Here is a 20746-nt window from a genome sequence, read left to right on the forward strand (position 1 = left end):
CACCTTCACAACTCTGAAAGGAGATGTCAAAGTATAGAGGATGTTTATGAAAATTAAACGTAAATAACATGTTAAACGTAAATTAAACCATTTATGAACTACGTTGGGACTATGATCAAGTTTAAATTTTCAATTTTCAACTTATCACATTTCACAAATTCCCCAATGGCATATCCATGTTAATTCGAAACAAAAAAAAGGGGGAAAAAGAAAGAAAGAAAAAGAAGGTTGAAGAAGAAGATGAAGAAGAAGAAAGACACACATGTGGAAAATACACAGAAATCAAAATTTGCCAAATTTGCACAATTACAAATTTTACAACCTATACACACAAAGATCTAGAGGTAGAATTAATAAATAATAACCCTAAAAACACGTTGATGCTCCAATATACATCCACACCATACAACACAAAAACAAAGCCAAATTAATGAGGTTGTCATGAATCATAATATTAGTAAAAACATAGATCGGAATTTAAACAAATTTACACAGCAAATCGCATTAAAAATATTATTATATATACAAGAATACGAACCTTGCAAGTTACAAAGGAGGCTAGCGGAGGGCGGAGGTGGTCGACGTTAGCCGGCAAGAAGCAGGTCATCAACACCACTCCAACTCGGTCACTCGACAAAATCAATTTTGCCAACCGGGTGCTTGCAATCATTTTGCTCAATTGTTAGGTGATACATGGGGTAGCCTATATGGGCTATGAATAATATTACAATCATGGGCCTATTTTAAAAAATAGTCCAAAGAAAAAATCCTTTTCAGGCCCAACAATAGTTGTCTTCAATGTCATTTGCCTCCGATAGTCTGATTCTTCAGCTGTTGGCTGTTGCAACAATGGATTTCGGCGTCTGCCCTCCCTCTTCCAGCCAACTACACAACTAACAACCTCTCTGCTCTCCTCTGTGAACATATGTGCTAATTGCTAATCCCACTGCCATACAAAGAAATCCATTACTCATCCTACCACCTCACCATCAAAACGAGCAAAATTAATTACCAGAGACAGGACCAGAAAATCAAAGGCCCTAGGCAGCTGCCTGGTCAGCCTTGGGTGAGGGCCGGCCCTGCCCTGTGCACTAGAATTTCGGAATCATTAAAAACAATAGGGGTATACAAACAGCCCTTCTGTTTTAGTGGAGACCTAGAAGCACCACCTAGATGATCTTGATTGTGTTTTTTCTAGAAAAAAAATCTATTACGTAAGATCTTGAATCTTTTTTCGCTATTTACATAGTTAAATTATATTGCTTCTACTGTCAATTTTCCTTAGATTTTACTTGTTCTAGCATGTGATAGCAAGCGCATACAAAGCTAGAGACCTAGAGACATACTTCAAAAAAATTTGATGTCAGCATTAATCTACTTTAGGGTCCTACTGGAAACTATTAAAAATTGGATTAATACTCGATTAAGAATTGGTCTCCTAATTTACATATCCATTTTGTCACATTGACGTACCACATCTGACTCTTGAAAAAATGGAATATGTATTCTTCTCGGGTTTCAAATAAGACAAACCATTAGGTAACTACTGTATTGATGGCCATTAATAGTCACAACTAAGCAATGTAATCTGAGTAAGCATAGTAGTAATTCAGCATATTATGTATCACTCGCCATTTAAGTGTGAGAAGTTTTCATTGACATCAAAAAATTAACTATTTTCTTATGTTATTTCCATTGCTATTCATATAAGCTGTGGTCATCTTCCAATGAAATTATTGAATAGGCAAGCATCGATTAACCTCTCCTATCAAGTGATCATAATTCCATAATTCAATTCTATTTTCTTTTATCCGTTGTTTTCACAACCAAAGGTCTCAGAATATTCAATTTCAGGAGGTATTAATGCTTATTATTATAAATGTTCTTCAAATGAAAATCTGATATTGTTTCCTTAATTCACAGTACTGCTCTACCAGATTAGAAAATGTTTCAATGTATAAAGGGAAATTCTCGTTTGAAAGTTTCTATATCATATGGTTCTCGTAGATTAATCTCTAGTAACGACAAAACTATAATAAGAAAACGACAAATGTTTAACCATTTAATAAAAGAAATTTTGCGTGTCGTTTTACTTGGTATCATTCTTCTGTACATCTTGATATGCAAATTTTATTTATTTAATTTTATTTTTCTTGTAGAAGCAAACTTATGGTTTCTGGTTCAGCCAATTCGATAAAGAATTTATAAAATGCATAAAATGTAACTGACTCAACCATGGGAGGATTCCCTTTTGTTATGTATTTGTTTGGGTGATGGGAATAGAGGTTGTTTTTATGGAGTACTTTTGGCTTAAAGCTTAATTTCCATGATAAACTTTATATTTACCTAGTCTGTTTGTGGATATGTATGTAGCAAAAGTTCTTTCTTAGACAAGAATTCTTCTTAACTAGTTTATGTGCTTGTTCGGTGGACCTTTGAAGTGGATAAGATTTAGCTTTCCACATTCTTTAATCACTATTGAGTAGATAAAGAATGCAAACACCAAAAGCAAGGTGATTGTCTCTCATAAGTTTGTATTCTATTTGTGGTATTGCACTACGGAAAATCTTTGAAATTCCCTCCCTCTTTTCCTTAAATATTTCTCTTAACCATATTCTTTACCAAGTTCTCAATTAATTTCTCAACGTATTGCGGTAGTTTGAAGGAGTTTGTGATTGTTCCAATTTCACTTATTTTAATACAGGTTTGAATTATTTTATTTTGTAATTTCAATTTGTGTGAAACTTTATTGTCAAAATGACTTATTTAATTGGAACCTGATTTCTATGATATCCTAATATAATCATTTTCACTGTATTTTAAGAGATTATGACTTAATATTGTTGATATATATTATCATGGATAAAGATTGGGTACACTTATTAAGGTTATCTTGTCATTTTAAATTTAGAATATTTTAAAATATGTCTTCAAATGGGAACACCGGTCCTAATTCTTGCAATTCAATAAAAAGGTTATTGCAAACCTTTGACTTGGGTATGAGAACACATATGCATTCGTAAATGATTGTTGTTTATTTAGAAATGACTTAGAGAATTTGGAGATATGTCCAAAATGTGCATCTTCGCAGTGAAAAGTTAATGAACGGACTAAGAAAAATCATAAAGGGATACCTGCAAAGGTTTTGCGATATTCAATTAGGTACATCGAAGTGGATTCGCTGTAATCATAACGAAGGTATGCTTAACTTCTCTTCTATTTTAATTTCACAATTCATTAGGCAAATAATGTTACAATTCAGGTCTTCCTAGCATTCCTGCTTTTGTGGGTCTTAACACTTTTAACTGACCATTGATTACCATTGTGTGGAACTTAATCACTAACATCTGATGAAATTTAGGTACAAGTAGCTTACAAATGAGCATTGCTGAAGTCTAGATCGAGCCCCGTAATGTGACATTCTTCACAGAGTCTGAATCTTATCATAACCATGCTTTCCATGCTTGAGATATTTAGAGAAAGAAGCCATTAGTTATCAATCAAGTTCTCATGTGGTTGGAAATCATTCTTTTGTTTGTAAAATAACTGATCTGTGTTGGTTGAATTTATGTTTGTTGGTTGAGAAGCCATTAGTTATTAATCAGGCTCGTCATTTTGTTAAATTTACGTCTGTTGATTGAAGAAATGGAAAGTATTTGTGATACTAGTTGGTACATTTTATTTATATGATAAATGTTTGTGATAATTTTTTCATTTAAGGTTAGAATAATTATTTAGTTTAATATTGTTTATCATGCTAACTTGTACTAAAAAAATATTTTAATTTTCATCTTAATTGAGTTAGAATTGGATTTGTGAGATTATTATAACTACTAGTAATCAAATAAATAAACAGATTTTTTAAAAAGTAAATTAACATTTACGGCGTAAATGCTTAAAACCATTAAAAAGTTAAAAATGCACGTTGTAAAAAATCATATAACTAATAACGGCGTCCGTAAACGACGTACATTACACACCATAAAAAAGTGAACGTTTTTACGGCATTACTTCCGCACGCCATAAGCTTACTTGGGAAAGAAGATTTTGGGTATGGGAGGATGGGATAAGGCGGGTTGCATATTTTTCCTTATTCTTTTTTTATTTTAATTATTTTATATAGAATAATGTAAAATTATCATTTTAATGGATGGCATGCACTCGATAAGTCTTCCAAATTAGAACAGTCAAATGGCATCGACAATAACCTCATCGATAATAGGAGAAAATACTACATACTATGCTGTAAGATGTAAACTTAAAAGCTTGCTCGAATTATAATGTGTACTCTATATCTTGACTTTACATGTTCGAATTCTAGCTAATCGAATTTCAAGAATGAAACACTATGGATGGTGGTAAGATTGTTAGACCCTACTCTTTAAGGTCAAAGTTAGCCTTGGGGAAAGGTTCAACATTTAGCTAACATTCATTATCGACGCACATCACGTCCCGAACTCATTAGAGTGATTCGGGACGAGTTGTGTCAAATGACACAAAAATGCAAAATTTATGGTTATGGGGCACAATTTGGAGTCGTGTAGTGAGCTTACTCGGGAAAGAGGATTTGTGGTGTGGGAGGATGGGATGAGCTGGGGGTGGGGTGCATATTTTTCTTTCTGACTTTAATTTTTTTTATATAGAATAATATAAAACAATCATTTTAACCTTTTAGAATTTGGCAAGAAGATGAAGTTTTTTAAGGTTAGGAATTGTGGGTAGCAAAAATAAAAGGTTTGGGTATAACCTACAAAAAATAAAAAGTTGAGGATTGTAACTATAATTATTCGTTTTTAATTTTGATCATCTTCATTATTTTTAACGTCTTAGGATCTTTCACATGTAAAATGTCATCTAGAAGGTTTTTCATCAATTTGAAAGAATATGGGAGTATTCTACAAGATGGGCAAAGATCAGAAGGTTATGTCTATCAAAATCGATACATTTATTTTTAAAAGTTTAATATTTAATATAGAAAAATTGCATCAAGAGTCCTCAGCTTATTTGCAATGTTACAAGTTGGATTATTTTTATTTTTTTGGACAAGAGTTGTTTGTAACAAATATGTAGCAAATTAGGCCTTGAAGGCATTAGACATGTTAAAATTCCACATGACTTCAACATGTATAATGATGAAATAGATAAACTTTCAATTTCATTTTCTTTTATTGTCGTTCCTTTCCAGCACAAGACTTTACTTTCAACATACAAATTTTGTCAACAATATTGACTCTTTATTCAAGGGAAGATTATAAAATCTCATCCTCTACATTCTCACACAACTTCACTTTTGACCTACAATTTTTGTTTCAACAATACCGGCTCTTTATTCAATGGAAGATTATAAGCCTCCACCCTCTACATTCGATAAGATAAGTACTATGTACGTAGTATCAATATATCCTAATCTATTTTAAAAGCTCCATGATTTATGTGTCAAATTGGCACCGTGCTATGTTTTTGGAGATTGGCAAGAGATTCAGTATCCGTTCCACATGTTCGGTTTTGATATTAAGAACCCGTTTGATACACATTAATATAAAAATGAGAATGAAAAATATAGTCGTTATGAAATCCACACAAGAGATAGAAATTCAAATTTGATAATTTGATATATTGGATAACGATCATATTTTTCATTTTAATGAAGAAAAAATGGGAAACAAACGGGGGCTAAATGTTACAACTCAAATAAAATAAATCTCTGAGAAAAAAAATAAAGAAAAAGAAAAGAAAAGCATATTAGGCGGATATATCTGAAATTCTAAATGGATAAAGATTCCTTCACACACTGCGTCGTTTTAACGCAAACTCAAAAAAGCAAAGCCAAAAAAATCTCCAATCTCGTCCGTAAATCCTCACATCACAATCCAACGGTCCAAAATCAATTTCCTCAAAAGATGAAAACCCTAAATTCTCCCTCTTCCACGATCATGTATATAAGAATACCCAGTCGGGGCGCCTCGCCCGCTACCCTAGCCTCTCCGCTCTATCTACAAATTTTACGCTCTCTAGAATTTATCGGGAAAATCGACTATGTCGGACGAGGAACATCACTTTGAGTCGAAGGCCGATGCTGGCGCTTCCAAGACTTTTCCCCAGCAGGCAGGAACCATCCGTAAGAATGGTTACATTGTCATCAAAGGCCGCCCCTGCAAGGTTCGTATTTATGTACGCGTATTTTTAATGCGATTTGCTATATTAATTTGTTTAAATTCGATCAGGGTTCTTTACTAATGTTATCATTTATGATAAACTAGTTAATTTTGATTTTTTTTCCTTTTTATTGCTTGGATGTGTACTGGAGAATCCTCGTGTTTCTAGGGTAATTTTTGTACATCTGGATCTGTGTGTTTATATGTTGTAATTGTGCAAATTCGGCAAATTTTGATTTCTGTATGTATTTGCCAGCTAATTATGATAAAAAAGTTTATGCTAATTTTTATATTATCTGATTATTTATGGTTTTTTGTTGTTTTTAAAAATTCAATTTTTTCTAATCTTTTGCTTGTTTTGTAAATTGATCATTATGTTTTGTGGAATGATACTCGAATTTTTGAAATCCTAGATCTGCATGTTTTATTTGTGTGACTTGGTATATTCTTTTATTTGAGAGAGCGCAGAAGTTAATTTACAATTTACAGATATATTCTTATTGGTAATAATCATTTGATTCCTGATATATGGCAACTGTGAAAAGGTTGTTGAAGTTTCAACTTCAAAGACTGGGAAGCATGGTCATGCCAAGTGTCACTTTGTGGCAATTGACATCTTTAACGGAAAGAAGCTCGAAGATATTGTCCCGTCATCCCACAATTGTGATGTACGAAGACTATCTTTTCTCGTAAAATTGTTCCTTTAAGCATGTACTTCTTTTCTTTCTTCTGCATCTGCTGACTATCAATTGATATCTTTGAACTGCAGGTCCCTCATGTTAATCGCACTGATTACCAGCTCATCGACATCTCTGAAGATGGATTTGTATGTCTCTTTGTCCAAACTGTTTATGTTGCTATTATCCACATTATCTAATAGGCATGTCAAAATGATGTAGGTGAGCTTGCTGACTGATAATGGTAACACTAAGGATGACCTGAGGCTTCCAACCGATGAAAATCTGCTCACTCAGGTTTGTCTAAAATAATCATATAGTTGGCTGGGCAAAAGAGAATCTCTTTGTCCATTATTAGTTACTTTTTGAGCCAATTTGTATTTCATTCCTAATTTATTTGAATAACATACAGATCAAGGATGGATTTGCTGAAGGGAAGGACCTGGTTGTTAGTGTCATGTCTGCAATGGGAGAGGAGCAGATTTGTGCCCTCAAGGATATTGGTCCAAAGTAGCGTCCCTCTACCATTGGGGATTGCTTGCTGCCTTTTAATTTTCAAGTATGGGAGGATCGTGAACCATCTTTTCCATACGTAAGATTGGAATGTTGATGGTTTTTGTTCTCGACTATTGAAGACTACTTTATCCTTAAAAGTTTCATGTGAGTTATTACACACTTGTGTTATGTTCTGTTTTTTTCTCCCCTTTTGATAAAAGTGTTTGAAGGTTGTTTATTATGGGCGAGTAGAAATTGATTTCAGTGCAAATTTATGAACTTGTAGCACAATCTGGTTCCTTTTCCATTCCTGCAAACTTATGAGTTATGAATAATTGTTGTTAGTTGATTGCTGCCAAATTTTCAATTTCGTCACTTTAAACTCTATATACTGAAAATAATACCTTTTCTTTTATCTCTTTTGTATGTATAGAAAGGATATAAAGTTTCAGTGAAGAGTGTTGCTGGTTGATGAGATCTTTTTTCTTTAGTCTCCTGTCAGTGTTAATGATGAACAATTTATCTTAATAAGAGGTTGCAGCCATTGACTTAATTCGATAATTAGATCGCACTCCTTTCATGTGTTTCCCATCTTGAGCCATTGACTTTCATTCATTAGTAGAGGACACCTAGTTGGTAAGGTATGAATCTCTTGTTATTGAGTTCTTTTGGTACACCTAGTTGGGGCACTTCTTGCACGTAGAGGACTGGGGTTCAAGAAAGGGTTGCCCACGCCACCCCATCCCATTTCTATCATTATTGGGGATGAAAATGGTTTGCTTTGATATTTGTTTTCTTCTTTATTTTTCTCTTTCATTTTTTCCCCTGTTTTTCCGTTTTTATATATTTTTTTAATTGCTTTTGAAAAATTAGTGGTTAACTAAATATCTATATTAGAAAGTAGTCATACATACAGAAGATGTAATTAGCACAAAACATTTATTTGAAAAATTAGTGGTTAACTAAATATCTATATAAGAAAGTAGTCATAATACAGAAGATGTAATTAGCACAAAACATTTATACGTTTCATTTTTTCGACATTTTCGTTTCTACTTTTACCTTTCATTGTGAAAATCATGATTTTTATTCAATTTTTCAATAAAAAAAAATGTAAAATGACAAATATATCGTCCTATTTAAATTTTCAAAAAAAAAAAAGAACAGAAAAATTAAAATGATGAGTATATCTTGCTATTTAAATGAAACAAAAATAAAGAAAAAATTGCCTTTTAAGGAGGAAAAAAAATTAAAAAAAAAAAGTGGAAAAAAAATGAGGCAGCTCAGCTCGGTAAGGCTCAAGTTGAAAGCTCCGCCTGAGCCTTGATTAAGCTCGACCCGTCTAGGGCAAAAAAAAATCCGTCTTCAAAAAGCTCGAGTCGAGCTCGAGCCTTGATTTTCGGCTCGCGAGCCGACTCGTTGCCATTCCTAATTATGTCCTAAAATAATAAAGGACAATACAAAATGGAAAAAAAAAAAAATCGGCAAAGAGAAAAATTTATATAGATAGACATGAAATGAGGGTCATCTAATGTTCTTCTCAGAAAAGGAAAATGTTTGGTGTACAGAAAAGTTTCCTACAGAAAATTTTACAAATACCTCACAAAGTGTGGACCCTGCATGGATAAATATGTCAAAAAATTCACCCACTCACCCCATCCATGTGAGGTGTCGGTAGGGGTTCAGCTGTACACCAATCACTGCCCCTCAGAAAAATACCCCTGTATTGATCGAATTGTCTGTTGATTATTCTTGGAAAACATGAAAATTTGGGGGGGGGGGGGATTTTTTTCTTTGTATTGATAGAATTGTCTGTTGATTATTCTTGGAAAACATGAAAATTTAGGGGGGAAAAAATTCTTTCATTTACAAATTAAAAGGAAAAGAAAATACAAATAAAAATTAGTAGAAATGTAACTCAACCGATCGTAAAAATGGCTAAAAAGATAGAAAAGAAAAGAATAAAATAAAGAGAAAGTTGACAAAATGGAGGTAAAATGAATTTTTTTCCTGGTACTTGGGGTCATGGGCCATGCTTTGCCAATTATTTTTGAATTTAGATGGGCTTGGATTGATACTCTAAATGAACTTGATGCACATAATTAAAGGTGTCAACGAGCTCAGTTGAAGCTCTCGGCTCGGCTTTTTACATTGAGCTTTTTTTTGGTTCGACTCTCAAAAATGGGTTCGGTCCGAGTCTCGAGCCAGGCTGGCTCGAGCTTTTTTTCAAGTCGAGCCACGAAAGGTTCAACCCAACGAGTCCGATTGTCATCCCTATATGTAACGATTAATGTCCATCTAGTAGCATTTTAAATGCCTATATGAGCCAACTCTAATCAAGTTTCGATTTTCTTATTCGAGACATACTTTAGTAAACCCGTGTGAAGGCAAGATCCATTATGAAAACTTTTCAAGATAGTCAATTTCACCATGGTTGTTGTCATGAAAATTCAAATTCTCCAAAGTGATTTCCTATGAACAAAAAAAATATGTGGTGCATAAGTATATAATATTTGCAATCCCACAAAATATACGAATAAAAATCAATTTGACTGCTAAACATACTAATTGAGCTAGAAAAAATTGTAGACTAGAATGTTTTGGGTTTGTGTTTCAAATTTGGTTCTAGTCAAAATTTAATTCGAAGTGCTCAAATTTATGTACAAATAAAATTGTTGAGAAAATAATTGTAACATATAAAGCATTAAAGGCAGGAGTGCACCACTTGGCTTGGGAATCATTAAATGTCTCACATGTTTATATAAAGTTATATAATGATATATACACCCACCATCCCTACCATCTTTATATTTCTCATCATTAAAGAGTTTGGGTTCATTCATCAATTGACTATTACCCCATGGACATTTTAATTTAATATATTGGTCCATTTAGATCGTGTTCGATATATTAGATTGGATTCGATAGAGTAAAATTTAAAAAAAAATCATGTAAATGAAAATATCATTGCTATAAATTGTCTTTCTCAAAATATTTTACATTACATTCAGTTGGGTTGTTTAGATTTTAATCAATACGAAATTTCAAATAAATTTAATTTTGATAATGTGTTATGCCAAGTGGCCGACCTTGTAATTTTTGCATAACTAAAATAATTGATTTCATATCTTGAATTACTATTAATTTTGCTATAATTCTCTATGGTTCAAATTCTTTAAACAAGTCAATTTTCACAATGTTTTTAGGATAGAGCTCATTTGCTAGAAATTATTTAAAACTCTGATTGACATACGCTTACTTGCGTGTTGTCCTGTATGAATAAAAAATGTCAAAAAGTATTACCCCCACCCGTGAATGTGCTGTTAGGGGCGGTGTCAAACCTTCCATGACAGCATAACCTGATTGACGTTTCTAAATTGATAGACGTGATGCATGCAAGAAAAAATATGTAGATTATTTAAGGACCACTATGAGGAAACCACTGACTACATCAACCAATAAAGGTAATTTTGATTAGTAGGCACTACTTTAACATTCAATCGAAAATTATTGATGAAACTTTACCAATTAAATAAGTTGAGGCTCCAATTAGTAAGATAAGTACAATAGAATAACATTTTTACTAAAAATTTCATATAAAATATGTTGAAAATAAATGAAAACGTTATCATTTAAGCATGATAATTAAAAATGATTGAAGCTTATAGAGCTAGAAAAAATTAAGAAATAAAAAAGAAAATCATGAATACAAAAATGATTTGGTATGTCCGTGTACCCTCTCTAATTGGTTGACCAAGATGCCAATTTTCTTCACAGTTGGTTCACGGGATGACAACAACAAAAGGAGTGGGCCCCGATAAGGAATAATGTAATGTGTTTTTAAGAGGTTGAACCCCAATCTTGAGGGCACCCACCATCCCGCCCTTAGAACTTTATTAGGAAGGTAAATCGCGGGATGTAGTCCAACAAATCAGGGAACAAAAGCTGTTTGTATACTGCCCCTACAACGAGTTCAATTCCATATTTCAAGAATTGAATTTCCACACTGCGGCTGCCAGCAAGGCGTGAGATAACCTCACTCCTGACCTTTGCATCACTGTGCTATGTACCGAGAGGCTAATGTGTTTTATTTTATAGGTAAAGTAGCATAAGAGGTTCCCATACTTTCATGCATGTTGCCTCTTGGTTCCCAATCTTTCATTTTATAGCACTTTTGTCCCCATTAGACAATTTTACTGTCGTCTTTAGGGTAATTATATTCACATTCAGGACATCTAGACAATTGTTGAAAATTTTACATAGATAACATGCTTTCGATAAGACAGAACTGCCTTCGATAGCAACAAAGACACAGAAACATAGCTAAGGTAGAAAATTAGATATTGGAATCTTCAAAGATCCTTTTACTAAATGTAAGTTAATAAATGCTTAGCTTCCGTCCTAACGAAAACATTAGTGATCATGAACGAGGGTTTTTTTTCCCTTCCAAAATACACACCGATTTGAAAGATTGCATCGAAATGATGTTCACTTTCCTTGAGAAATCTAATCCAAACGCCAACTTGAAATCATCCATTGTTGTAACCGATAGATCAACCTAAACATGTCAAGCACCATGACACAATTTTACCCAACGAACATAGCCAACCAGAGACTTAGTGGTAGCAATCACGAATTTGAGGTGAACATTTAGCCCCAACTAGCTTGGCTTCATCCTCTGTTATGAAATTATGTGTAGCATCATTGCCGATCAAAGCTTGAGTTTGCAAACCATTGATAAGAACGTAGACATACATCAACCATTTTCCTTCATTCGAACCTAGAACGGGTGAAACATTGTTGGAATTGCTACATTCAACACTTTGTTAATACCCTTAATTAACAACAATAAAAATCTTTTTCTTTTTATGTGTATTTCAAAGCTTTTTTTGTGGGAAGAAAAATGAGATTAGGGGTAGGGGTGGAATGGAATGGTTTTGTGTTGGGGTGATAGTACTTAGCAGTGCCATAAATTAGGGAAATTATATAAAGTTTTGGTTGGATTTTGGTTTCTAGTGTGCACCAGTGGATATGGATACAGAGTCACGTGTTGCTCTAAATTTTATTTTTTTATGTGACAGGGAAAAAATCTAATTTTGTTTAGTAGGACAAAATGAATAATATAAAATTTGCATTAATGAGGGATTTTTTATTTATTCATTTATTTATTTTTTGGGGGTAAGTTCTTATTTTTAATCAAAATTTATCGACCGGTAGATCTATAAACATTTGGTCTAGCCGTAAGAAGGTCTTTATTGGACGAAAGCTAATAACTACGCAACATGCACGCGATTTTTTTATATATGTATTTTGTATATTATTCAATGAAAAAAAGATAGAAAAATAAAATTACAAACCACCTTAAAAGTTATTTATTAATCTCATCCATTGAGGAGGACTAAGCTAAACAAAAAGGTTGAGGGCCAAGTTAGAAAACAAATTAAATTCTAGAAAAATTAACAACTCAATACTCGAATGAGATTGTTGTAAAAATAATTAATTAACAAAATTCACTCTTATGAAACGTATATCATTTTAGGATTCGAACAATGTATTATATTTTAAGGTAAAATTTGGATTGTTTTTGTTATTATTATTTAGTTTTTTGGATTATATATATATATATATATATAACCCATTGGAACAAATGACACAAGGCTCGAGCCATAAAGACCATATGTTTGGTACCCACCAAGATTTGGTCATATCAACATCAAATATATATATATATATATATTTGAAAAACTCTAACCCATTGGAACAAATGACACAAGGCTCGAGCCACAAAGACAATATGTTTGGTACCCACCAAGATTTGGTCATATCAACATCAAATGAGAAAAGACAATGGGGATAATATTTCCCCCACCACAAATATATAATTTTCATACAAATAACTAATAAATTTATTAAAAAATTTAATTAATATTTGATTTGATTGTAACAAATTGAAGTTAAGCAAGATTCAAATAAAAATATCCAAAATATAGAAAGACCATAATAGATGGGAAAAAGATGATTTTCTCTCGTATATATTAAAGTTTTACCACTAGAAACATAATGAGTTCTTGTTATTTTATAATTTATCGACACCAATTAGAGATTGTCATTCATAAGCTATTTCTCTTCCTTGTTCTTTTTGACTTTTTTCCTCACGCATTTTAAAAAAAGTGATGACCTTTGTCACCCAAATTGTCTTTTGTTTGAGATATAAAGAACCATGTTTTTTTATTTATTTTAAACTATATATTTCATACGACCTACAACTTTTATCAACTTTTTAATCACACATTTCATCAACTTTTATTAAAACTTGTTAATAACTCGATTTTAATTCAAATGAGAAAGGGGTAGAATACTTTTAACAATGCACTAGAAATTTTTTACTTTTATAGTTTAACGAAAAATTTTCTGACATTTATTTGCTATTCTTCTTTTTTGTGATACAATCAATAAGGTTTTTCAACCAGCGAAGGACTATCTTTTTGCGAAGGCGAACTATTTACCTTTCTAAAGAGTTACATACTCTCAATTTTCAAGATCGTAGAGTTGGTCGTGTGCCAAAATTGTCCTTCATTTGAGATCTTTTATTATTCTCTTTTTTATTTTTTTATTTTTTTGTTTTTATTTATTTTTTATTTTTTTTCATGCCACATGGGAGAATACTTGTAACACTAATGTATGAGGTTTAGGCAACCCCAATGTAGATAATTGTCGCATGTCTAGGACTGCACATGATAATATTCTTTGATGATCTCAAACAAATACAAAAACATAAGAATATGACAATACTAAGTAATTTATCTTAAGTCCTTATTCTATTTTAATTCTTTAAAAATTACTCTCTCCCATACTAATTCTTAACCATATTCTTTTAAAAAATTATTTTTCATGTTTCATCGTAATTTTCGTACTTTTTAACCACACATTCACCCAAAAAAAAAAAAAAAACTTTCAATGAATGTCAATGCTATTATATAAACCCAGTCAATTATCCCACGCCACATGGACATATACATGTTTAAATTCTCTAAATATTTCTCTCTTTGGATTTTTATTAAAACAACAAGAATCTCCACAACCAAGCTAATAGGATTCGAGTTTTATTATATGGGCGAGGAAGTGAGTATGATATACATAGAGGAGTCAAAATGATCAGATCAGTTTGAATTGATCTAAAATCTAGGTTTAATATATTAAGAAATTTAATAAATGTAACGTATATCCTTAAAATGAACACTTGAATTGGCATGTGTAAAAGGTATAGGCTAAATCGATTTGTCTTTCAAAACTACAAATTGAATCAACCTACAGGCCCAACATCATTTTTTGTTTTCTTTAGGAAGAGAGCCAAATGACTTATGTTTTGTCTTTTAGTTTTTGGAAAATTTTGACAGTAGCCTAATAATAATAAAACTGGAAAACAATGTGATACCAAAAAAATTTGAATCCTAGCCTAATTATCTCTATATTTAAAGGAAAATAAGCCACTTTCAATTTTCATGTGATGTGGCCATAGGTCTATAATCTTCAAAAGTTCTGAATTCTCAACTTATTTTGAGGATCCTTACGAGAATGAAATCGTCAACATGGATGCTAAAATTGCCTCTAGTTTAACGTAATTTAAGATGAGGGGTCAAACTCTGAAACCACTTATGTTGTTCTTGCTCGAAGTCACATAGGTACATCAATTTAATTAAGTTGAGGATCATAATAGCAACACATGAAATGTTAGGGACGCAACACTACTTTTTCTCTCTCTACTCATTAAATCAGTTTCGATTGTTTAGGATGCTCTATTCATCTTGACACTGCTAATAACTAATGACCAATTAACGTATCCCTATGTTACAGATTGAGTGAAGTTGTTCTACTGTTCCCTTTAAAATTACCAAGGTGTTTGAGTCACATTATATTAGTAATAATGTATTCTTGAATGGTTGTTCTACTGTTTTCTTTAAAATTATCTGGGTGTTTGAGTCACATTATTTTAGTAATAATGCATTCTTAAATAGTGTGTGACGGAAAATGTGTGGCTAAAAAATAAGGAAATTTTTTTAATTTACGTGTAATATTATTTTATTAAAAAATATATTATTAAAATAATATCAAATTACTGTTTAATAATGTATTTTTTTAAAATAAGACAAATTTATCCCATGAATCGGTCTGCTATGCGTGCAAACGTAAAAATCAAGAGAAAGAGATACAAAAGAGTATGATAAATAGAGTTGTTGAAATTGTACAGTGGAGGAGAGAGAGAGACAACTGGCTGTATAATTCTGTCCTGCTGAGAAGCCAATGCTAGAAAACAAACGGAAAAAGCGAAAGCTAGGTTGCCGAGGGTAAATATATCCTTCAAGAACAGTCCAACATTACCCCCACCCCAGATCTTTGCTTTGCTTGCCTCAAGCACAAGGAATTTTTAAGAAGGAAATAACCATTTGTTCTATAATCCCATTTCAGCCCTAAATGCTAAGGCAAAGGCCCTTCCTTTGCTTTTCTCTCTGTCTATTCACCATCAGTATGTGAAATTTGGGGTGGTGGGTAGGTGGGCTAGAATTGAGCTCATTCTTGGGAATTTTTTTTTTCCTGGTCCAACTTATTAGACCCACTAAAATTCTACATGAAGCAGTGATGTAAAGAGGAAGAGGAAGTAAAACCAACTTCATTTCTACATTTTCTTGATTTTTTTTTATTTATTGCAACTTCAATTTATCACAATGAGGAAACATGGATGGCAGCTTCCCTACCATCCTCTCCAGGTATATTTTTCTTCTTCACTCCCCCATGAGCATTCTTAATTTTTGTACCTTTAAGCTTTTGCGTGATTTATATTTATTTTATATTTTTATTTGCAAGTCTGAGTTTAGTCTGTATATGTGCAGGTGGTAGCTGTTGCAGTATTTCTAGCATTGGGGTTTTCTTTCTATGTTTTCTTTGCTCCATTTGTGGGAAAACAATTGTTTCAAAACATAGTGATGGGGATTTACACTCCTCTTGTAAGAACTATTTACATCCCTTTATCAGTTTCTTTGCCTTTGTCATGTAAGAACTGAGATCTGTGGTCACTGTCTGATTGAACTTGTTTTTTCCCCCTGATTCTGAATTTTTCTTGAAATAATTTCCTGTTCACTATATTCCTTTTTTTTTTTTTTTTTTTTTTAAGCTACTACTTCCTCATTTGAGAATTCCATTGTCATTCTTGTGAAGATTGGATTTTTCACTTGTTTTGAAAATTCTTGGCACTGGTGATTATTTTTCATTTTGGGATTATTGTTTTTGCCTTAAAATCCACTGTTGATAAGGGATCGTCCCGGCAATTTATCAATTCTGCATAATTAGTGTCTGCATACTGTTTGTTACACTGTGATTGGGAAGGAAATTAGTTAAAATTATCTAAAAAAAAAAAAAGGATTCTTTATGTGCCTAGTTTCTTTTCAAGATATATGATTGAATGGTTATCTTATTTTTTTCTCAGATTATAGGTGTCTTCAGCCTGTTCATTTGGTGCGCAGCTGCTGATCCTGCAGATCCGGGAGTCTTTAGGTCCAAAAAATATCTTAAAATTCGCGACAGCAAAAAGCATGTCGGATTGAACGAGTCTAAACTTGGTGCAGAATCAACTTCTTCAATACAAGATGGCTGTGCAGGCATACCAGGAGAAAAAGCTTTTGATAAAAGTAACATCAGTATCGATAAAAGAGCTGAATGTACTTCTGAAAGTGATAAGAAGAACATGCCGTCCCGTCAAGTCTCCTACTTTATGGCAATCCTTGCTTTTTTACCTTGTGCTTATGTTTGTGACTTAGATGAAGAATCTTCCGAGCAACAAATGAGCGAAGATGGCATGTTCTACTGTAGTTTGTGTGAAGTAGAGGTGGGTAGTTACCTATGAAATCAAATGGTTTTGAAGTGAGATTTATGTCGCAAAACCGTCCTACAATCCTCGACAACATTTGGAGAAGCAATGAGTGCCCGTTTAATAACTTCTCTTGTAAAATGTCACTAAAATTGTGACCTGATTCTGTGGCCAAACAAATCAATGCTTATTCTTACGAATCGGGAAATTTCTCCATTTGCAGGTTTTCAAGTACAGCAAGCATTGCAGAGTCTGTGACAAGTGTGTTGATCGGTTCGATCATCATTGCAGGGTACCTCACAATCTAAAGTTTGAAGAAACTTTACTATGTTGTGAGAAGAACTAACACATTTTCTCATTCTGGTTTTGCAGTGGCTCAACAATTGCATAGGAAGAAGGAACTACCGAAAATTCTTTACACTCATGGTGTCTGCCCTTCTCCTGGTATATGCCCGCCTCTATTACTTATCTCGTGATCTTGACAACAAACTGCAGATTCTCCAGATATCATTTTTTTTCCCTGGGGAATCCCTATACTTCATCCGTTAACTCTCTTTGCTATTCCTAATTCTGATTACCTTTGGTTATTTAACCAAGTCGAACTCTTGAACCTATAGAACAAATCTGCTACCTGTCTTCAATGAAGCATGACCTTTCTCATTTATTTCTTGTTTTCCCACTTTCTGAACCCAGTTTCATCATGATTGTGTTCTGCAATCCAGACATTTTGGTGACAAATTCCTGTCTTGGCCTAACGTTCTCTATGTGGATTATTCTTTCTTTATTAAATGACATTAGTAACCGAATTTTCTTCTCAAAGAGGACTTGTGGACCCTGAAAGTTATTAACGCTTGGGGTTTCATTTTAGATGTCAACCTTGTTGAGAGGATTAGCTCAAGTCCTTACATGTTGGTCTATATTTTCATCTTTATTCGACGTTGATTTATCCCTTACAAAAATTGACTCAAAAAGCAACTATTTCATTTTCAAGTTACTTTTTATTTATTTTTATTTTTTTATTGACTGGCGTGTACATGGTTTCTACACCTATGACTTGAGATTGCAGATTATATTCCAATGGTCGACTGGAATCTTTGTACTCGTACGGTGTTTTCTTGAGAGAAAGAAATACTCTGTGGACATCAGCTCCAAGTTAGGAAGCAGTTTTACAGTGGTTCCCTTTGTGATTGTTGTGGTGAGTATTCTATAAGTTCCCATCACGTTGTTGTCACTTCAACTCTATTATTTCGTACTTGGGAGCTTTCTAAATACTTTGCCGATTCATTTCTGTAAGGTCAAGTTTATTGAATTTTTTAACAATTTTTTCTATTGCCTTACGAGCTTAAATATGACAGGCAGTATGCACCATATTGGCTATGATCGCAACCTTGCCACTTACTCAGCTGTTCTTCTTTCACATTCTTCTAATAAAGAAGGTTAGCCTTTATTTTCCTTTTATTATCAAGTTTTCATGTTAATGATAAGGGAAAAAAGAGCGCTAATGAAGTAAATTTTTTGGTGATATCGGTTGACAGGGAATTAGTACATATGACTATATCATTGCTTTGAGGGAACAAGAGCAACTAGCTGCCGCAGGTCAGCAAAGTCCTCAGATGTCTACCCGTAGCTCTCTTACTGGTTTAAGCAGTGCAAGCTCCTTTAACACCTTCCACCGCGCTGCATGGTGCACGCCTCCACGCCTTTTTGTTGAAGATCAGGTAAGATATATACCACCATGTTGTGTTTGGTTTCACAATTATTAGAAGGTGAAAAATCAAAGGCACTTGAATCCGTCATTAGGTTCCAATATCCAGGACGGAGCTAGCACCCGGTGAGCCCCCGTGGCCGCCTGTGTTGGCTACGCTGGAAATTATTTTTTTCCCCTTATATTGGGGGCCGCTCGAGCGGCCATCTAGTGACTGCCAGTGTTCAGCTAGATTCCTATCCACCACTGCCAATATCCATAACTTGTTATTGATATTGTGCAAAATACTGGTTATGTTGCAGTTTGATGTAGTTCCTCCAGACAATGTATCTGTCAGTTCACTAGGGAAAAGGACAGTGATTGAGGAAATGACGAAGAAAAAGAATCCTGCTGTAAAGATCAGTCCATGGACACTGGCAAGATTGAATGCAGAAGAGGTTTCAAAGGCTGCTGCAGAGGCAAGAAAGAAGTCGAAAATTCTGCAGCCTGTAGCAAGACGTGATGGGACATATTCCCTTGAAACTGACGGTACGTTTGGCAGTAGTGGACGTCGACTGGCCCCCAGACTTGATAATAATAGAAAACGGGGTAGCCAACGGATTCGCCTTCCTACTGACTTGCCGTTTGATCCTCACTACAAGATTTCAAATGAAAATGCAGAAAATAGGGATTATGTGATTCCTGAGGCATCAGCTGGTTTGGTCTCTCTTCAACATGAAGCTCCAAGTGCTTTACGAACGAGCAGAGCTATGCCGACCTCAGCTCACATTGTTGCTTCTTCTCCGGAGAGTAGCTTGGATTCTCCCGATCTTCACCCTTTCCGTGCCTCCTCATCAGGTGCTGAAGAAGCAGGGCAGTTCGTTGGGCTGTCGACATCTGGCATGGCTTTTAGAAAGGGAATTCCATTCTCGAGATCAACTAGTGATGGATACGAGGCATCGGGTGGGGAAGACAGTGACCAAATACCCTCCAGAATTGTTCAGAGATCGACTAACTGGAGTAGCCTTCTGTTTCCCTCTGAGCAGCACAGGACAATCGCAAAACTGCCTATGCCATCATCTTCATCTGCCTTGTCAAATCACAGGAAAATTTGAAAAATCCTTCAAATTGTTAAATTTTTTTCATTTGTTCTAGTTTAAATAGACTTGGCTACTTGATTTGCCTTGTTCAATTCCTTTGTTTATGGCTTTCTGAAACTTTTGGTTGGAAAATGTTGACATGCTGTAAAGGGGGGTGCTCGAAAGGTTCGATAATTCTATTTTAGATGCATCATCAAAGGAGTCTTCGTCCTGTAAATTTTTCGTCCAAGACAATTCCCTTCCTTGCATAGATTCTATTTGTTTCAGTGTTTTCTTGAATTCTTAGAACCCAGAGTTGACATGGTAGATGATAAGATGCTACTGGAATGGGCGTATAAATTTGTCGTTGCCATCTATTTTGTTGCATTTCTAGTTTCTACTGAGTAGGATTTGCTTCGTCAAGCTCAACTTAAATTGAAAAATAATGATTGACAATTCAAAAACTCGAACACAAAAGAACATTTAGTAGAACAATGAAAGAAAAATGTTGCCTCTCTTGAGGAGACGCTTAGCTTTTCAATTTAAAAGCATGTCTGCAAGAAAGTTAAGGGCAACTTCAACCCACGCACTATTCCACCAAATCCCACCATTTTTCACCAAAAACGCCATTTCATCCAATACCAAATCTTGCACTATTTTAGTGCAAAATGATCCAAGTGAATAGTGTTGCACCATTTTGCATCAAATGTGATAAAAGTCGATTTTGCCCATTTTTCATGTATGATCAAGTCGATAGGAAGGGTATTTGTGTCATTTTACATCATACATAAATT

At 33.8% G+C, this 20746-nt stretch overlaps 2 protein-coding genes across 2 annotated transcripts; both read left to right on the forward strand.

Moving 5' to 3' along the window:
* Nucleotides 1-5956: 5956 nt before the first annotated feature.
* LOC111406156 (eukaryotic translation initiation factor 5A-2-like) lies at nt 5957-7684 on the forward strand. Its single transcript, XM_023035394.1, has 5 exons — nt 5957-6159; nt 6701-6823; nt 6925-6981; nt 7055-7129; nt 7245-7684. Exons 1-5 carry the CDS (start codon nt 6037-6039, stop codon nt 7344-7346), a joined length of 480 nt encoding a protein of 159 aa, XP_022891162.1. The 5' UTR covers nt 5957-6036; the 3' UTR covers nt 7347-7684.
* Nucleotides 7685-15556: 7872 nt separating this feature from the next.
* LOC111406157 (probable protein S-acyltransferase 22) lies at nt 15557-20246 on the forward strand. Its single transcript, XM_023035395.1, has 9 exons — nt 15557-16092; nt 16216-16329; nt 16809-17207; nt 17413-17481; nt 17562-17633; nt 18256-18384; nt 18545-18625; nt 18725-18907; nt 19197-20246. Exons 1-9 carry the CDS (start codon nt 16051-16053, stop codon nt 19986-19988), a joined length of 1881 nt encoding a protein of 626 aa, XP_022891163.1. The 5' UTR covers nt 15557-16050; the 3' UTR covers nt 19989-20246.
* Nucleotides 20247-20746: the final 500 nt, after the last annotated feature.

The sequence above is a fragment of the Olea europaea genome, chromosome 12, assembly GCF_002742605.1.
Source record: "Olea europaea var. sylvestris chromosome 12, O_europaea_v1, whole genome shotgun sequence".
NCBI classification, from domain to species: Eukaryota; Viridiplantae; Streptophyta; class Magnoliopsida; order Lamiales; family Oleaceae; genus Olea; species Olea europaea.